This window comes from Solanum verrucosum, unplaced genomic scaffold (assembly GCF_900185275.1).
Source record: "Solanum verrucosum unplaced genomic scaffold, falcon-dt-bn FXZP01000273.1, whole genome shotgun sequence".
NCBI lineage: Eukaryota > Viridiplantae > Streptophyta > Magnoliopsida > Solanales > Solanaceae > Solanum > Solanum verrucosum.
The window spans coordinates 1,977,695-1,994,432 of NW_026020163.1; the positions used below are offsets into that span (position 1 = coordinate 1,977,695).

Below are 16,738 nucleotides of genomic sequence, written 5' to 3' on the forward strand. Positions count from 1 at the left end.
TCTTATATCTTGTGTTCTGATTTTTTTTTTAAAAAAATAAATAAAGAAACTAGTAAATGATTTTTAGTCAAATAAAGTCGATTTGCCTTTTCAAGTTTTCAGAAAGTCATTATATTCATTTAAAATAAAGGGATTAGTTGAAATATTACTGATCTACAGATCTTTTAATATTTTTGGATAAAAAAATCAGTTGACTTTTGCATTTACATTCATTTAAGATGATAACGTACCTAATCATCAGCTATCTAATTTTTTATTCTAATATAATATTACATTTGCTCAAAGTACTATAAAAAATAAATTATTTAATAACAAACATTGACTAAAATTTATTTTCCTCTCATATGCGTAGAGCGGTAGAGGTGTTATATAAGCGGATAAATTGAATTTAAAAAAATTAAAATGAAACGAGTTAACAAATAGATGAGTAATTATTGAACGTCGGATCTAACTAGACTAAAAACAATAGGTCAGTGCTCAACATGCCTAACTCGTAAGGACATTTGATGTCTTTGTTTGTTTCTTATAATTTGTTTAATTATCTAATACTATTTTTTTTAAAATAATTTGATAAAATTTCTCGTTGATCAATTTGAGATACATTTTAAGCCTAATCTTTAGATGGCCGATTGTGTTCAGCGGTTCAAATTAAATTGAACTAGTCAATAAGCGGGTCATTATTTTGCTTAAACTTAAACGTTGAATATGCTATTTTTCATGGATTAATTTTATCACCTTGCACACAAGAGTGTGAGGGAAATAAAAACTTATTTTGAAACTTGCAAGTTGCAATATTCACTAAGAAATACACATTATAAATACTACCTAGAGCAAGTGAGTTTTTTCATTCTTCAATTTTCCACTCAATAGTCAATATTTCCATCTTCTTTTTTTTTGGAATGGAAACAGTGAAGTTAATAGGTACTCCTTTTAGTTTTTTCACATATAGAGTTATTTGGGCATTAAAGCTAAAGGGAATAAATTATGAGTACATAGATGAAGACATGTCCAAAAAAAGTCCTTTGCTTGTACAATACAATCCAATTCACAAGAAAGTCCCTGTGTTAATCCATGGTGACAAGACAATTTGTGAGTCTATGGTCATCGTCGAATACATCAACGAGACGTGGCAACTGAATCCATTACTTTCAACTGATTCATATGAACGAGCCACATCTCGATTTTGGGCTAAATATATTGAAGAAAAGGTATGAAGTTACTATGATTAGTATTTTCTTTTCTCATACTATTGAGGAGTCACTATTAGAAATTCGCTAATTTTCGACCAATCAAATTCTGACTACTTTGATTGGTCCGAAAAACAGCTAATCGGAAGAGATTGTCGACAGCAACGGCCGGTACCTTCCAACCGCCGTAATCTCTTTTTCTTTTTCTTTTTTCTACCCCGCTCTAGGAGGGCCCACCTTTTTGCTCCCTTGGTAACTCAAACTGACAACTTTAGGGTTGGAAGTGAGTTTGTAGTGCTTACCATCTGAGCAACTCTCTCTTGTCACCGTAATAAAAAAAAGATTACATATATACCCATTGAACATCCCCCCCCCCCTCCCCCCCTCGTACATAAATTTCATGCCTAATCAAATTAAGACACTTAAATTGAAACTGAAACATCGTCTGCTCTAACAAGTATGCAATTGGTTCATCTTAGTTAGATTTACTCATCCTTCTTTGTTTCCACTTAGCTAGTACTCAAAACTCACACCGTTGAACTTGTTGAGGATATAATTAAGTAAATAAAATGTAATATTACCTTACTTTTTTTTTGTTAAATTGTGATGCAGTCACATAATACATGGAATGTGTTTTGCAACACTGGAGAAAAGCAACAAAATGCTATAAAGGAGAGCCTTGAAATGTTTAAAACCATAGAGGAAAATGTTTTGGGAGAAAACAATATATTATTTGGTGGTGAAAATATTGGACTTGTTGACATAGCTTTTGGAGGTTATTCTCATTGGATGGAAATTATTGAAGAAATTGTTGGAGTTAAATTACTTGATCCTCACAATTTTCCTCGTATTAACAAATGGATTAAAAACTTCAAAGAAGTTAAAGCAATCAAAGATAATTTACCTAATCGTGATGAGATGTTTGTGTACATGAAAAATGCTAGGGAAAGGATGTTAGCATCTCCGTAACGAGGCAGGTTCGAGCTCTGAGTATAGAATCGTCTTTGTTAGGTAGAGAACGCTTTATATCTCTCGATGAGACTTTTCGGTGAGGCATGATATAGTTGGGCTCTAGGATGAATCTAGTGTGTTAATGGTTATGGGTTCATGCTGCTTAGACCATGTATTTCAAATAAATGTATAAGAATCTTTAACTTGGAATCAACTCCGTTTGTCTGATGATTATTGTGTATTAATTTGAGATTGTTGTAGTAACTCATAAACTAAAAATTCTAGAGCAAATCGGGCTTCAATGAAGATACAAAATATCGAGTAGAGAAAATCATAAAGAAAAAAGAACAAAGTTCATTAATTTTTAAGTGTTAGTTAACTATATATGTTTCGATCTTGATATGAATTCTTTGTATTCATTTTTATTCTATGCAATCGTCGAAGAATATTGTAAAGAATATGTATGATATGTTTAGCATCACAACAACTCGAATAACAATGGGTTTATACACTTAAAAGAAAACACTTTAGGTAGTTATAGTCACAAGAAAATCGTAATATATTTGGATCGTCTTCTCAAAGAATTTGAACACATGAAGTTCACTTGTTTCACGTTGAAATTTTATTAATATCAAATACGAAACGACTTACTAAAAAAATGAATATAAATAAACCAAAAATATAGTGGAGAGTGAAATCAAGTGAATTCATATAGAAAATAAAAAAAGAAATTAATAGCATAAAGAATCTTAATTAGATATAAATTTGTGATACACAAATATCAGGGTCACATATTATACGTGACTTGTACATTTTTAAGATTTAGGTTTTCAATTTGGCAAGGTTAAAATAGGAGTAAAAGTTCTACGACCTTAATTCTATTTCAAAAGTAGTTAAAATTATATCCAATTATATAAAGACGGATGTAAATCTTTTATTATCTATTGATTACCTTCTTTTCCGTTTCTTAAAGTTCAATCATAAACCTAAATAAAGAATTTGTACCTACCAAATAAGCCGATAGAGTTAGAGGCAGACCTACGTGGTTCCAGGGATTCACTCAAACCTAATTGGTAAAAAATTACACTGTATATATAGGATAAATTTTCAATATTTTTGTATATATACTAATTTTAAAGTACCTTAATCAAAGAAGAGAAATAGTCTCGTAGTACTGGACTGTGCAACTTGGACTGCGAATGCAATCCCCAGTTTGCAGATTCGATTCCTGAATAGTGTAACAACTTTCCAAAATTATAGAAACGTTTTTCTTAAAAGGAAATGCTCCCTCAAATTTTTAAAATTTTCTATTATAGTTTATTGCGTGTAATAAAACAGTTAATAGAGAGCTACATTCAATATGACGAAGCTCATCATTCCGAATTGAAAATGAAAGAAAAGACCAAATCTTTTTTTTTTTACGAGTCTGTTTTCAAACTTCTAAAATCAACTTAGTTTTTTTAAGAAAATAATATATTAAAAAATCATAAAACTAAATTAGTAAAAAAAAAAAGAAATTTGAGAGAGAAATCAAATTTCCGGAAAAAAAAAAAAACAGAGAGCCGTTCGGTTCTCCCTCTAATTTCTCCCTTTCCAAATCCATTTTTTAGATTCCTTTTAATCCAAATTTAGGTTTTTTTTCGTCTTTTATCTTTCAAAATTCTCCAATTTTTTCCTATTAATTACCCAAAATCGATAATTAAGTTTTTTAATCCGTCAAAATTGATCTACAGATTCACTTACATTGCTAATTGATCTGTATTTTAGTTGAAAATCTGATAATTATTAGGGTTTCGGATGATGATTTAAGGGAATTTTGAAAAGAATATTTTTTGTGGATTCGAATGGCATCGGCTCAGGTTCTGCGAAAGCAAGATCTTTTGCAAGCTGGGAGAAAAAAGGTATGATTTTTTTTTCAGAAAGATTTATGATGATTGTTGTTTTGAATTTAATTCATTTAGTTAGTTGGATTACTAGATTCTAGGTAAAATTATGTATTCCTGGACTCTGCGTATAGCGGGAGCTTAGTGCATTGGTTTGTCCTTTTGTTTCAGTTGGATTACTAGATTCTAGGTAAAATTGCGTATTTCCGGAATCTGCCTATACCGGGAGCTTAGTGCCCTTTTGTTTTTAGTTGGATTATTAGATTCTAGATAAAATTGTGTATTCTCGGACTCTGCGTATAGCGGGAGCTTAGTGCATTGGTTTGCCCTTTTGTTTCAGTTGGATTACTAGATTCTAGGTAAAATTGCGTATTTCCGGACTCTGCCTATACCGGGAGCTTAGTGCATTGGTTTGTCCTTTTGATTTTAGTTGGATTTCTAGATTCTAGGTAAAATTGCATATTCCCGAACTCTGCGTATAGCGGGAGCTTAGTGCATTGGTTTGTCCTTTTGTTTTTAGTTGGATTTCTAGATTCTAGGTAAAATTGCATATTTTCGGACTCTGCGTATAGCGGGGAGCTTAGTGCATTGGCTTGTCCTTTTGTTTTTAGTTAGATTTTTAGATTCTAGGTAAAATTGTGTATTTCCGAATCCCGCATATAGAAGGAGCTTAGTGCATCGGTTTGTACTTTTGTTTTTAGTTGGATTTCTAGATTCTAGGTAAAATTGTGTATTTTTGAATCCCATGTATAGAAGGATCTTAGTGCATCAGTTTGTCCTTTTGTTTTTAGTTGGATTTCTATATTCTAGGTAAAATTGCGCATTTCTTAATCCCGCGTATAGAAGGAGCTTAGTGCATCGGTTTGTCCTTTTGTTTTTAGTTGGATTACTAGATTGGTGGAAAAGAATGAATCTTTTTTGATTTAGGATGTTCTAACACATTATTTGAGCAATGTTTTATGTTTTTCTATCATTTAGTGCTTGTTCTAGAGCGAGTACTGCGGTGAAACGGGTGGAAATAGTGGAATGGTTGTTGAGGAAATTGGTTTACTGAATGTTTATTCTGATTTCTGAATAATATTAGTGAGCTGAAGATTTGTAGTATGCAGGAATTGAAAGTTGCGCATTCCTGGACCCAGACATAGTAGGTGCTTAGTGCACTGGTTTGCCCTTTTATTTTTAGTTGGATTACTAGATTGGTGGAAAAGAATGCATTTTTTTTTATTTAGGATGTTCTAATTATCATTTAATGTTTGTTCTGGAACAAGTACTACTGTGAAACGGGTGGAAATAGTCGAATGCTTGTTGAGGATATTGGCTTACCGAATGTTTATCCTGAATAATATTAGTGAGCTGAAGATTTGTAGTATGAGGGAATTGCTAGATAGATACTCCCTCCATTTCAATTTATTTCGTCTGATTTTGACTTGGTATGTAGTTTAAAAAGTAAAGAAGACTTTTGAATCTTTTATACTTAAATTAAAGATACATCGAATATGGGTAATGTACCAAATTTCCCTTTAATCTCATGGTTTTAAACGTGCTATCTGGAATGTTGGAATTAAAAAGTTGGCAAAAAAGGAAAGAGACATTCCTTTTTGAAACTGACTAAAAAGGAAAGTAAGGCAAACAAATTGGAATGGAGGGAGTATTTATTTTGTGCATACTTAGATTAACAAAATAGTATCTATTGATATGTCCCAATGATGGGAAAATTTTGAGATGGGCTGCTCTGATCTGACTTTAACTTAGCTTTTCCTGTGGGTAATTTCTATAATCAAGGGCGGAATGATCTAACTGCGGGCCACTACACCACATTTTAAGCAAAATTTCAGTCAGTGTTGTCAAAGACTCATTTAAGGTGCACGCCCTGAAGCTCAGAAAAATGCAGGGAGGGCGCTTCACCTCGCTTAAGTTGCGCTGTGAAGGCAAGGAACTGAGGCTTGCACATCACTGCCATGAATTCTAGCTTGAATGGAGCTGTATTAAACAACAAATTTAATCGGCAAATAAGTGTATTACATAGTTGTTAAGGAAAAGATTATGAATGAATTTGTTACCTTTTACTTGAATTACATATTTCTGTATAAATACATTTTCCCCCTTTCATTGCACCTTATTTTTACCAAGCCCACACTTCAATTTCACTTTGCGCTTAAAGATGCAATAGACCTAACGCTCTTTTTAGAGCCTTTCACCTTTGGTGCAAGTTTCAACTACATATTTAGTCACACCGAGAAACCAGTTGATGTTGTTGCTTGAGAACACATTTTGTAGCACATTTTTCTTTTATACTAGTTTGAATAATACTAGCTTTCAGCAGTCATAAAAAGTTATACTTAGGTGAGATGCGAGGAAAAATTATCATTGTGTAGACCATTTTCTATGTCAATGAAAGAGCCTCTAATATCAGAATATGTAAAGGTAACTAGTATGAAATGAAGAAAGCTAGGTGATGCAGTGACACTAGAGACACTTGAATAAGTGGCTTCTTGAGCTGTTCAGATTTTTGGATGCTTTCCTCTTGGTTTGAGTTCAGCCAAATATGCAACATATGATCGTTGTATAAAGCTTTTCATGGACCGGATTTCAATTAAGATCAATGGGATCTTATCAATACTTAACTTATTTGTAAATTGTAATCACATGCACATTATCCTTTATATAGGGTGAACATTAGCAGGATAGTGTTAGCTTAGATAGTTTCTTTTTTTCCCTTATGCCTATTATTTGGAGAAAGAATATGCCTATTATTATGCCTTGATTAGCAACGGAAACAATATGTGATACTTGTTAGTTAATTAATGAATATCCGGTTGGAGTATTAGCTCATTTATAGCATGTACTCCATTATAGTATTAGTTAATTAATGGCGTGTATACTTGTAAAACGCTGTCTCTAAAGAACGGTCATTATTAAACTCCTGTACATTCTTTCATCACGATCGGAACATGTCTCCTAAAAGATCTACACGCAACGAACACATTTATACTTATACAGATACTTATACAGTTATACCTATTTCATATGAGTCACACCAAAAAGATGAATGAAACAAGATATGCATCACGAACTTTGTATTGGGCATTACATATAGGGCTTTAGCCTTGTATTGAGTAAGTGCCTGAGTTGGAGATAATAAGACTTGAACAGTTGATGTTTTCCATGGTTGCAAGAAAAGAAATTCTCGTTCTATGCTCTGGTGAGTGGTGATCTCTAGCTTGCCAGACACGCGAACTCCAGTCATTCTCCAAATCATATTCCATGATTCCAAAGAAGCCTATTCATCTATTTTTATAAAAGAAGAAGTTTATCCATCTATTAACTTCTCTCGTAGATCCAGTGCGGTAAAAAAACCACATTCATTTTCATTGATCAATCAAGATAGTTGCCTCCACTCCTGAAGGCTAATTCTTGGATCATACAATTGTTTTTTTTTTGTTTCATGCTTCATGCCTTCTCTTTTTCATAATGGTAGATAAATTGCTAATCATCATGAGTTGGAGCAAAGCCATGACCTAGTTCTCTTTTAACAGTCAAAACCTTTTCGGCTCCGTTGTCCTCCTCGTCGTCCTATCAATGTTGTTAATCTGCAACTGGTTACCTGAATTCTAAATATAGAATCTTTTCCTTTTATTAGTTTTGCTTTAACTTTTCTTTGATCTTATAATTCTTTTATCTCGTATCGTTTGCAGCTAGAAGAGTTCCGCAAAAAGAAAGCAGAGAAGGCAAAAAAGTCAACTTCCAATAATCAACCTCATGGTTCGGGTGGAGGCTTTGATAACCAACCTTTGGACAGTGAACACACAAGAATCACTGACTCTCGTGGAGCTGGTACATCTGATGCCATTGGTGGAGCTGTTTCAGAGTTATCTCGAGTAGATGTTACGCATGATTTCAAGAATCCTGATCTTGCACAGAAGAGTGGTTTCACTTCTTCCTATGATGCTAATGCTAGTTCTACTCATAGTTTACACAACAATGATAATGATGCTAGCGCTACTTCTACTGTTAGTGGAAACAATCATGGTTTTACTTCTTCCATCTCTATGTCATCTCATTTTAGAGATAAAGTGCTTAAGGGTGATGAGAAACCTAAGTTATCTGAACAATTCAGTGATAGTTATAATCCCCCTGAGAAGACGGAGAATGATGGAGCCTTAGGAAGTGTTGGATTTGGATTTAATACTAGTCATTCTACACCTAATTTTCTGTCATCATTCCCCAGTTACAGTAAATTTTCCGGTTTGTTTAGTCATGACGGTGTAGCTAAAAGCGAACTAGAGGAAAATAAAACAAAGGATCTTTCTGTAATGAACACTAGTACTTCTTATGCTTTTCCTGCTAATGTTTCACCTGAAAACTCCCGTGGTCCTCATCTGCAAGAAAAACCAGGTTTTATGGATCGTTGGGCTAGTGGGTTAACTTCCTCATCATATGAAGGTAACTTTATGGTAATTTTGAATTTCGTTTTTACTTTTTTTAATCCTTTATTGTGCTTTCTCTTTACCTAGAGAACCTCATTGCCTACCTGTTATTCATCTATCCAGTTAATCAATTGGGGTTGTATAATCTGACAGCTATTTCCCTTTTTTTTTTCTTTTTTCTTTTTTATAGATCATATGCTCCCCACAACCAGCAGTACAAAGTTTTCTTTCGAAGATGGGCAAAGAGATGGTACTGTTGAAGCTAATAGTTCTATAGTTTCTGATATTGGGTATGACCAGTTCAACAACTCTGGTTTTAACATGAATAATAATTCTTCTTCTTGGGAATCTGATTCTAAATATGAGGGCATCAGTTCTGAAGCAAGAAGTTCTTCTAGTAATTCAAAATTGTCTACAGCCACTGTTGGGAGGAAATCTCGTCCGTCTTTCCTTGATTCCATCAACATTTCAAAAGTTCCCGTGGTATCCTCTTCTCCAACTGAATCAGTTTCTGCAGACAGATTTGATCCAAAGGTTCATCCCATGGACACTTTGGAATCGTCCAACTCCAGGAACATGATGAATTCTTCAACTTTTTCTGCAAGTGGGTCTGATCAGTTGAATCATCATGCTGAGAAAGACGCGGGGAACATGGACAACCGTTATCAGTCTTTTGCACAAAAACAGAATGAAGACTTTGCTGCTTTAGAACAGGTTTCTCTACATTTATTTCCCTTGCTTTAGAAAGTTATAAGTTTAGGTCAGGATGTCTTCAAAGTCAAAATTTAGTTTGAAAATACTGCTATTTGATGGTTAATATATGAAAAGCACTCTGCTGCTTCAGGATAGAAATCAGTATTAGAATGGAAAACCTTTTTGTTTGGCTTAGTCATTTTAAATTGTCTCGATCAATTGTCCCTTTATGAAGCAAGTTTTCTCTGTTCGGCTGGGATGTTATGAATCCTTCTTGACTTTCTTTCATGCTCTTTTCCCCCTTGTTTTCTCTTTTTTCCTCTTTAATTTTGAAGTTTAGGGGGAGTTGTAATTTCGTGTCAGCAAAGGCATTATAATTTAAAAACTACCAGAACATACCCAGTGTAGTCCCACAAAGTGGGGTATGGAGAGGGTAGAGTGTATGCAGGCCTTACCCCAATCACAGAGGTAGAGAGGTTGTTTCTGATAGACCCTCAACTCAAGGGAAAACAGTCCAGGAAAAGAACAAACGGGATTGAAAGCATAACAAAGCATTCTGAACACTAACTGCAACAAAATAATATAATTTGAAAAAATTATTCTTAGTTGTCAGTACATTGCACCAATAATAAAGCCATCTGGTTACCAGTTATTTGAAGCACCTTGGAGAGAACTGCAGAAGTTGAGCTACCAAATTTTCTATAAATGATACAGATTCTGAGAATTGAAGGCACGATTTTGAGTGTTTCACATTGAAATGTGTAGACTAGAATTAATTTTTAAATATAGTGGATTGTGGCTCAATAAAGTTGAATGCGATGCGAAAAATGTTAGTAAGCTAGAATAATGCCGCTAATCTTGAGGTGTGCATTAGTCAGGTTTGTTTATTTTCTATATTATTGTACATGAACCTGGAAAGGTCTGTGACTGTATAGAGATTAAGCTTAACAAAGTAAAATAATCTAACACATGAAATATCTTAATAAACAGGCTCTGATGTGAAGTGAACACCTGCCAATTACATTTCTTGTTCTTTCATCTTAAAAAAGATCTTTTCTTTATAGTTAGAAAACACTTTCCATCTGATAGTTATTTCGCCTGTTGAATGTGTCAGTACAAGAGCACTCTTCAGGTGCCTGGTCAGAGAAACTGGCAAGATTAAGAATTGTCTCTTGCATTTACAATGAGGGACAATGGATGAGGATGATAGAGGTCATGCATGATTGCATGACTCTCAGGGATGTAGCATTTCACAGCAGGTCTTAAATTGTCAAATACTTGCATGATGTGTACTTTTACATTTTTGACAGCATATTGAAGATTTAACACAAGAGAAGTTTTCTTCACAACGTGCTCTTGAGGCTTCGCGAGTTCTAGCAGAATCTCTAGCTGCTGAAAATTCAGCCCTGACAGAGAGTTATAATCAACAGGTACACTTTTCTGTTCATATATAAAATATATATTCCTGCACTCAAAGAACACACATTTAACTTGTAGGAAGTTGAATAAATTATTTACTATGAAGCATGTTACAACCTTCAAAGTATAGTATGCATGTCTAACATTCTCGGAATATTTTGTTATCTATTTGAAGAAATGAGTTTCTTGCTCCAATCAGTTGCTTAATTTTCTTTTCCAGGGCAGTTTTGTTAGCCAATTAAAGACCGACATAGAAGAACTGCAGGAGGAAATTAAAGCACAACTGGTTTGTAACAAAACTCACTTGCTTACTCCCAATTATTGTTATATTCCCTGATCTGTATTCCTTTTTGCATGTACACCTTAAGTTACATTACACAACATAGCTAAAGTTGTCAATTAGTGGTAGTGGGTGTTAGTGTCTTCCACTGATTTTATCTGGATACATTTTCAAGTTGATCGACAAAGAAATGAAATGACCTATTTTCTTTACTATTGTTGATATGACATTTTAAAAGTTGTAGCACAACAAGGATGTCGCGGAAAGTTACGTGCAATTTTGTTCTTTTATTTCTAAACAGCAGAAATATTTGGTAAGGCATTTCATACATTACTCAATTATAAAAATAAAGAATGGAAAATCCAAACAATCACATTTATTTCTGCTGTTTAGAAACAGAAGAAATGCCTAATCACAAATAATTATTTGATTGACTTGGAGAAGAAAGAGGGGTGACCAGTCTCTATGTTGAAGCATCCAATGATCTTTCTTGTCTAAGTACGTCACATTGGTGGTTTATATTTTTATTTAATAAAAATAAATTTCCAACATTAAAACCTTAGTTCTTGGTCACCCCCTTTCTTCAGTTTTGAGGAGGCTTCATGAAGTACCTTTGTTTTGTCTGTAATTTGGTCAGCAAGGTGCAACAAATTCTCTATGTGGTGTGTAATGGTTTTCCAGATACAAATTTCATAAATAGATACCATTTGAACCGTATCTGCTATGCTAATGCATGTTGAAGAATGTGTTCATTCATCTTAACTCTATATTCAAGGATACACCTGTGACCCTTATGTTGGAGAACACTTTTGGAATCGGTATTGTGGAATGAACTGGTTTCTCAGGTTGAGATTAGTTCAGATGTCTGGCAAGCTATCTTTGTACTAACATAGCCTGTTGAGTTCTGTTCATCATAATGGACTTGATTCTTACCATAATCTTTGAGGTATGTAATTTTCTTTGTCATTGCATCTAATGTAAGCAGGTCGAACTTGAAGCTGTGAAAATGGAATATGCAAGCGTTCAATTTGAATGTAATGCTGCAGATGAACGTGCTAAGCTATTGGCTTCTGAAGTGATTGGTTTGGAAGAGAAGGTAACCAATAGTGGCATTGCCTTGTATTGCCAAATCCTTCACAAAGCCCTTATTGAGAATTTAAAATGAATTTCAACATCATTTACATCTGCTAAGTTATCCTATTTGATTAAAGCGATAGTTAAGTTAGACATATTCGGTTTTCTTATACTTTGGAAGAGGAACATACCCTTGTTTCAAAAGATAAATTGTATTACACTAGAACTATCCTATCGAAAATCTAATCGTTGATAATGTTTAGTTTTTATTGATATTTCATGTTTGTTGAACTTGAAGCAAACTTAGCTTTGTGTGTGTCCAGCAAAGTCTGTTATATTGATTAGCCGACACATCTAATGCGGAGTATCTTGCTATAATCACTTTTAAAGTTTAGAGTGAGGCTATATTAGAACCCATATGGTAGCCTTCACTAAGTCCTCACTGAGCTATCTTTTCAATGTCTGTCACATGTAATACTGTTTAGATCAATGTTTGCCATGTAATACTGAGGTGGTATGTGGAGTCTGATCTTTTGTCCTTGTTCTAATGGTTTAGATCCAATCTTTGTTGTCATTTTAATTTTTCCTTTGGATCAGTGCATATAGTTCTTTCATGTTCCTTCGTTGATTATATTTCCTGTTGATATTAGAATTTCGGAACGGTCTACTCACCTTTTTGAAACTGTGCCTTCTCTAGATTTCTTTTCTTCAAAATTGATTATTAAGTGCGGCCATTTGTTTTTCTGATAGATGATAATTTCCTCCACTTTGAGATAATAACTTTGTCAAACTAATCTTGCAGGCACTTCGTCTGAGATCTAATGAGCTTAAACTGGAGAGGGAATTAGAGAAATCACAAGCTGAAATATCTTCTTTCAAGTATGCTCAAAACTTGCCTGTGAACACTTCTAGGCCATAGTTTTCCCTCCTAACTCTGATCTGGTCATAGTCATCTTTCGCTTTTATTGTTCATTCCCTCCCATCTCTCCTTTATCCATTGGGATAAAAGCTAAGGGAAACTAGATATCCCACGTATCAGATATTCATGTCTACCTTTTTGTAACACCATTCACTTTCATATAAAGTGCTGCCAAAAACTTTCTGTGCCTTTCCTGGTGCTTGCAATGGAGGAAACTTTAGTAGTTGTTGTAACGCATATTGGTTACTTCCATCTACTTGTCAAAATGTATATTAGCAAGAAAGGTTAGCGAAGATTGCTATAAATTTTAGAAGTCAGAATTGAGTCGTTTTGCCTTACTCGTTGACTCTTGTAAATTGCATAAAATGTGGGTGTTGATGTCATTCGACTCTCTCTTAATTGCTGCAGAAAGAAAATGGCTAGCCTTGGAAAGGAACGCCAGGATCTGCTGTCAACAATTGATTCTCTAAAAGAAGGTAAGATGCTGATAGTTAAAGAACCTTTTTTTTATTCGAGTGATTTTGCTTGTAATTGGTTTAGAGTGATATAGAGTTGCTATTTCTTTCCACCAGTTTCTTGTACATGTAACGACATCTTTGTTTTCTTTCTCTCAACAGAAAAGAAGCTCTTGCAGGCGAAACTACGAAAAACTTCTGATAGTGGCAAGTCACTTGATGTTAGCAGGAGTATGCCTAGTAAAAAAGATGTATCAACTTCAACAGAGGATCTCTGTATGTGGTTTCAGATTTCACAGATTACATCTTCAGGATGCCTCTTTATGTATATTTTAACATTTTTGTAGATTTCAATTATGTGGTGTTGTATTGATTCAGGTGAAGAAAAAATCGTAAATACTACCATGGATGGCCCTAACTTGGGAGTTCGCAGTACTGAGGGCCCCACCTTTTCATATCTATCTGAGAATGACCAGCTCAGTCTTGAAAGTTTATCGACGGCCGTTCCTCCAGATCAGATAAGGATGATTCAAAGCATCAATACATTGATTTCTGAGGTAGCTTCTCGCATAAAATCCTTGAGACTGATCATTTTTGCACCCTCGACTACCTGTCTGCTTAGCTGTTTTATATATTTCAAGGCATTTTTACCATTCAAAAGAATTGAATAATTTTCTTCCAACTTGGATGCTTATAGTTAACCTTGGAGAAAGAAGAGTTGATGAAAGCCTTGTCACTGGAATCATCTCAGTGCTCTGAATTGCAGGTAATATGAGGGAAGCTATCCTTGTCACTTGTTAGTATTATCATCCAAAAAAAATTTCTCTTTAGGATCTAATATGTGAGTCAAATTATTTTCACCTTAAGGATTCTTTTTCATCTTTTTTCCTTTCTGTTGCTTCTAACATAAACCACCAATGTTTTATTGCAAATGTAAATTTTTTTTGATCAAGTCTCCCTTTTGTAAGTATGCTTGCACATGTTCTTTCAACATCTATTAATCTTCATGTGGTGCTTTGTGTTGGGAAGTGCAATTAAAAGTTCACTGCTTGGATACTAATAATATTCTCTCTCTACACTTGTTTGATGGATTTTTGTTTTTGTTCCTTGTGGAGAATAGGAGTTAAACAAGGACTTAACCCGAAAGCTTGAAGCTCAAACACAAAGATTGGAGCTTTTGACTGCTCAAAGCATGGCAACTGGTAATAACCAAACAAGGCTACCAGATGCTTTATCTGTGCAGGACAGCACCACATATGCTGATGAAGGTGATGAGGTAAAATTACCTACCTTGAAACTTTTCATTCTATAAAGGTGTTTTGTGAACCTTTCTTGTACTGTAATATGACGTGTAAATATAACTGCTTCCATATGCTTATAAACCTCCATCCTCTTAAAGTTATCTTCTTTGCTCCTTTTGTCTATTAACTTTTAACAATTTTACTTATATTTTCACTTTGTATTTTGAATTAAAGTTTCGGTTGGCATGGAATGCCAATCCTGTTGCTGCTTGCGCCCTCAGATTCGTTATTTAACTTTTGAGTCATGCTTCAAGAGTAAGCTGCTTTAGTTCTTTTATAGGCTAAGAGATAAATAAGTTGGAAATTCTTTCTTTTACTCTAAGCTACTGCTGGAGCTTAACGGATCTATCAGTGATGTAGAAACACCATAAAATATAAATACCAGTTTTCAAACACCCACAAATGGTAGAGGTTCTTACATAGCTTAGCTTGTCACATCAATGGCTATGACGTAGCATCGCCTTAAAAAGCCTACCAAAAGGACTGTTGCCTTTTTTTTTTCTTTTTTGAGAGCCAGTCAAACACTCTTTTCTCCAACAAACTCTAACCTTCTGTAGTTTTGTGTCATTTAGAGATCTTGGAATAACAGCATAACACAGCTTGTCATATGATTATGAGGTGTTCGTCCTCTTGGTGTCTAACTGTTCTCACTCTTTCGCTTCCTCAGCTTCTTCTAATTAAACTTGATAGTCGATGCTTTCTCTTTGAGTATTCTTCTTTTGCATCAGGTGGTGGAACGGGTCTTGGGATGGATAATAAAGCTATTCCCTGGAGGACCATCAAAGCGGAGAACCAGCAAGCTTATTTAGTTCAACGAGTTTTGTACGTCATATAAGCTCTTTTTGCTCCTCCGCGCCTTGTATTTTTGGTAGCCAGATGGAGATGGTTTTCGTGTTCTATTAGTGATTCATAGTCCCAATTCATTTCCCAGAAGAAGCAAATTGCTTCAAAGAGGTATTTAGAAGAAATGATTGATTACTTCACAGATTTGGCAACAAGATGAAGTTTGGTTAAATATTATATTAAATATTTAGAAGATATAGTTTTACTTGTGAATTAATAGTGGGAGAAAAGAGGAAAAGGATCAAATGTATCATTTACTTCGAGAAATAATGTCTTTTCTATTACTTTTGGTGTTGTCTTAGTACTAATACCTACTCGTCAACTTTTTGTTTATCGAGAGTCAAATTGCATGGATTTCAATCAACATTTTAAGTTGTAATTTTTCGTCATATTAATATTAGAGATTGCAACTTATAGTATTTTTAGTATAGTTTTTGAACATTTAAATTTAAAATTTTAATCGAACCTAGGAAGGATAAGATGTATATAAATCTTATGCTACATTAGGGTAGAGAGTTTGGTTTTGATAGATCCTTAGACTTGGCTCAATTGTAACGTTATGACATTAATATATGGGTTCCTACAATGAACTCAAGTTAATATATAATAATAATTAGGCTTAGAATTAAATATTTAATGTAAACTCAAAGTTTGGTTTCTAGATTTGTCTTTTTGTTATTAGTTCATAATTTTTCAAAATACTAGATTTTAATGGTTACTTTTATATGAATTAGTGGCGGTTTTATTTGCCACTAATACTATCATTTAGCTGCAACTGTTATTTCATTTAGTGGCGGATTTAGTTGCCTGTAAACAAAATTTTAGTGGCGACTGTTATAGGAATTAGTGGTGGTTTTTGTTGCCAGTAACACTTACTTTTAGCGGCGACTATTTTATGAATTAGTGGCGGTTTATGTTGCCACTAATATTCATTTTTAGCGGCGTTTCATATATCATTGCGGCGGTTTAAGTTGCCACTAATACTACCTTTTAGCGGCAATAGTTTAATGGTTTAGTGGCGGCCCTTTTAGCGGCAATAGTTAAATGATTTGTGGCGACTTTAGTTGCCACTAGTACTACCTTTTAGCGGCATTAGTTTAATGGTTTAGTGGCGACCCTTTTAGCGGCAATAGTTTAATCATTTAGTGGCGACTTTTGTTGCCAGTAATACGACCTTTTGGCGGCAATAGTTTAATGATTTAGTGGCGATTTTTGTTGCACCTAATATATCTTTTAGCGGCAATAGTTAAATGATTTAGTGGCGACTTTAGTTGTATTAGTGGCGGATTTAGTTGCCGCTAAAACA

General features: G+C 34.2%; 2 protein-coding genes across 3 annotated transcripts; both read left to right on the forward strand.

Moving 5' to 3' along the window:
* Positions 1–890: 890 nt before the first annotated feature.
* Positions 891–2,335, forward strand: LOC125828627 (probable glutathione S-transferase). Its single transcript, XM_049507944.1, has 2 exons — positions 891–1,208; positions 1,800–2,335. The coding sequence occupies exons 1-2, from the start codon at positions 900–902 to the stop codon at positions 2,154–2,156; spliced, it is 666 nt and encodes a 221-aa protein (XP_049363901.1). The 5' UTR covers positions 891–899; the 3' UTR covers positions 2,157–2,335.
* Positions 2,336–3,812: 1,477 nt separating this feature from the next.
* LOC125828611 (protein BLISTER-like) lies at positions 3,813–15,704 on the forward strand. Of its 2 annotated transcripts, XM_049507925.1 has the most exons (13): positions 3,813–4,039; positions 7,717–8,464; positions 8,639–9,162; positions 10,452–10,571; positions 10,781–10,846; positions 11,826–11,936; positions 12,717–12,793; positions 13,242–13,309; positions 13,451–13,564; positions 13,667–13,845; positions 13,986–14,054; positions 14,409–14,564; positions 15,318–15,704. In XM_049507925.1, the coding sequence occupies exons 1-13, from the start codon at positions 3,983–3,985 to the stop codon at positions 15,396–15,398; spliced, it is 2,370 nt and encodes a 789-aa protein (XP_049363882.1). In that variant the 5' UTR covers positions 3,813–3,982; the 3' UTR covers positions 15,399–15,704. The 2 variants fall into 2 exon arrangements, with proteins under 2 accessions (XP_049363882.1, XP_049363883.1); XM_049507926.1 differs by lacking the exon at positions 10,781–10,846.
* Positions 15,705–16,738: the final 1,034 nt, after the last annotated feature.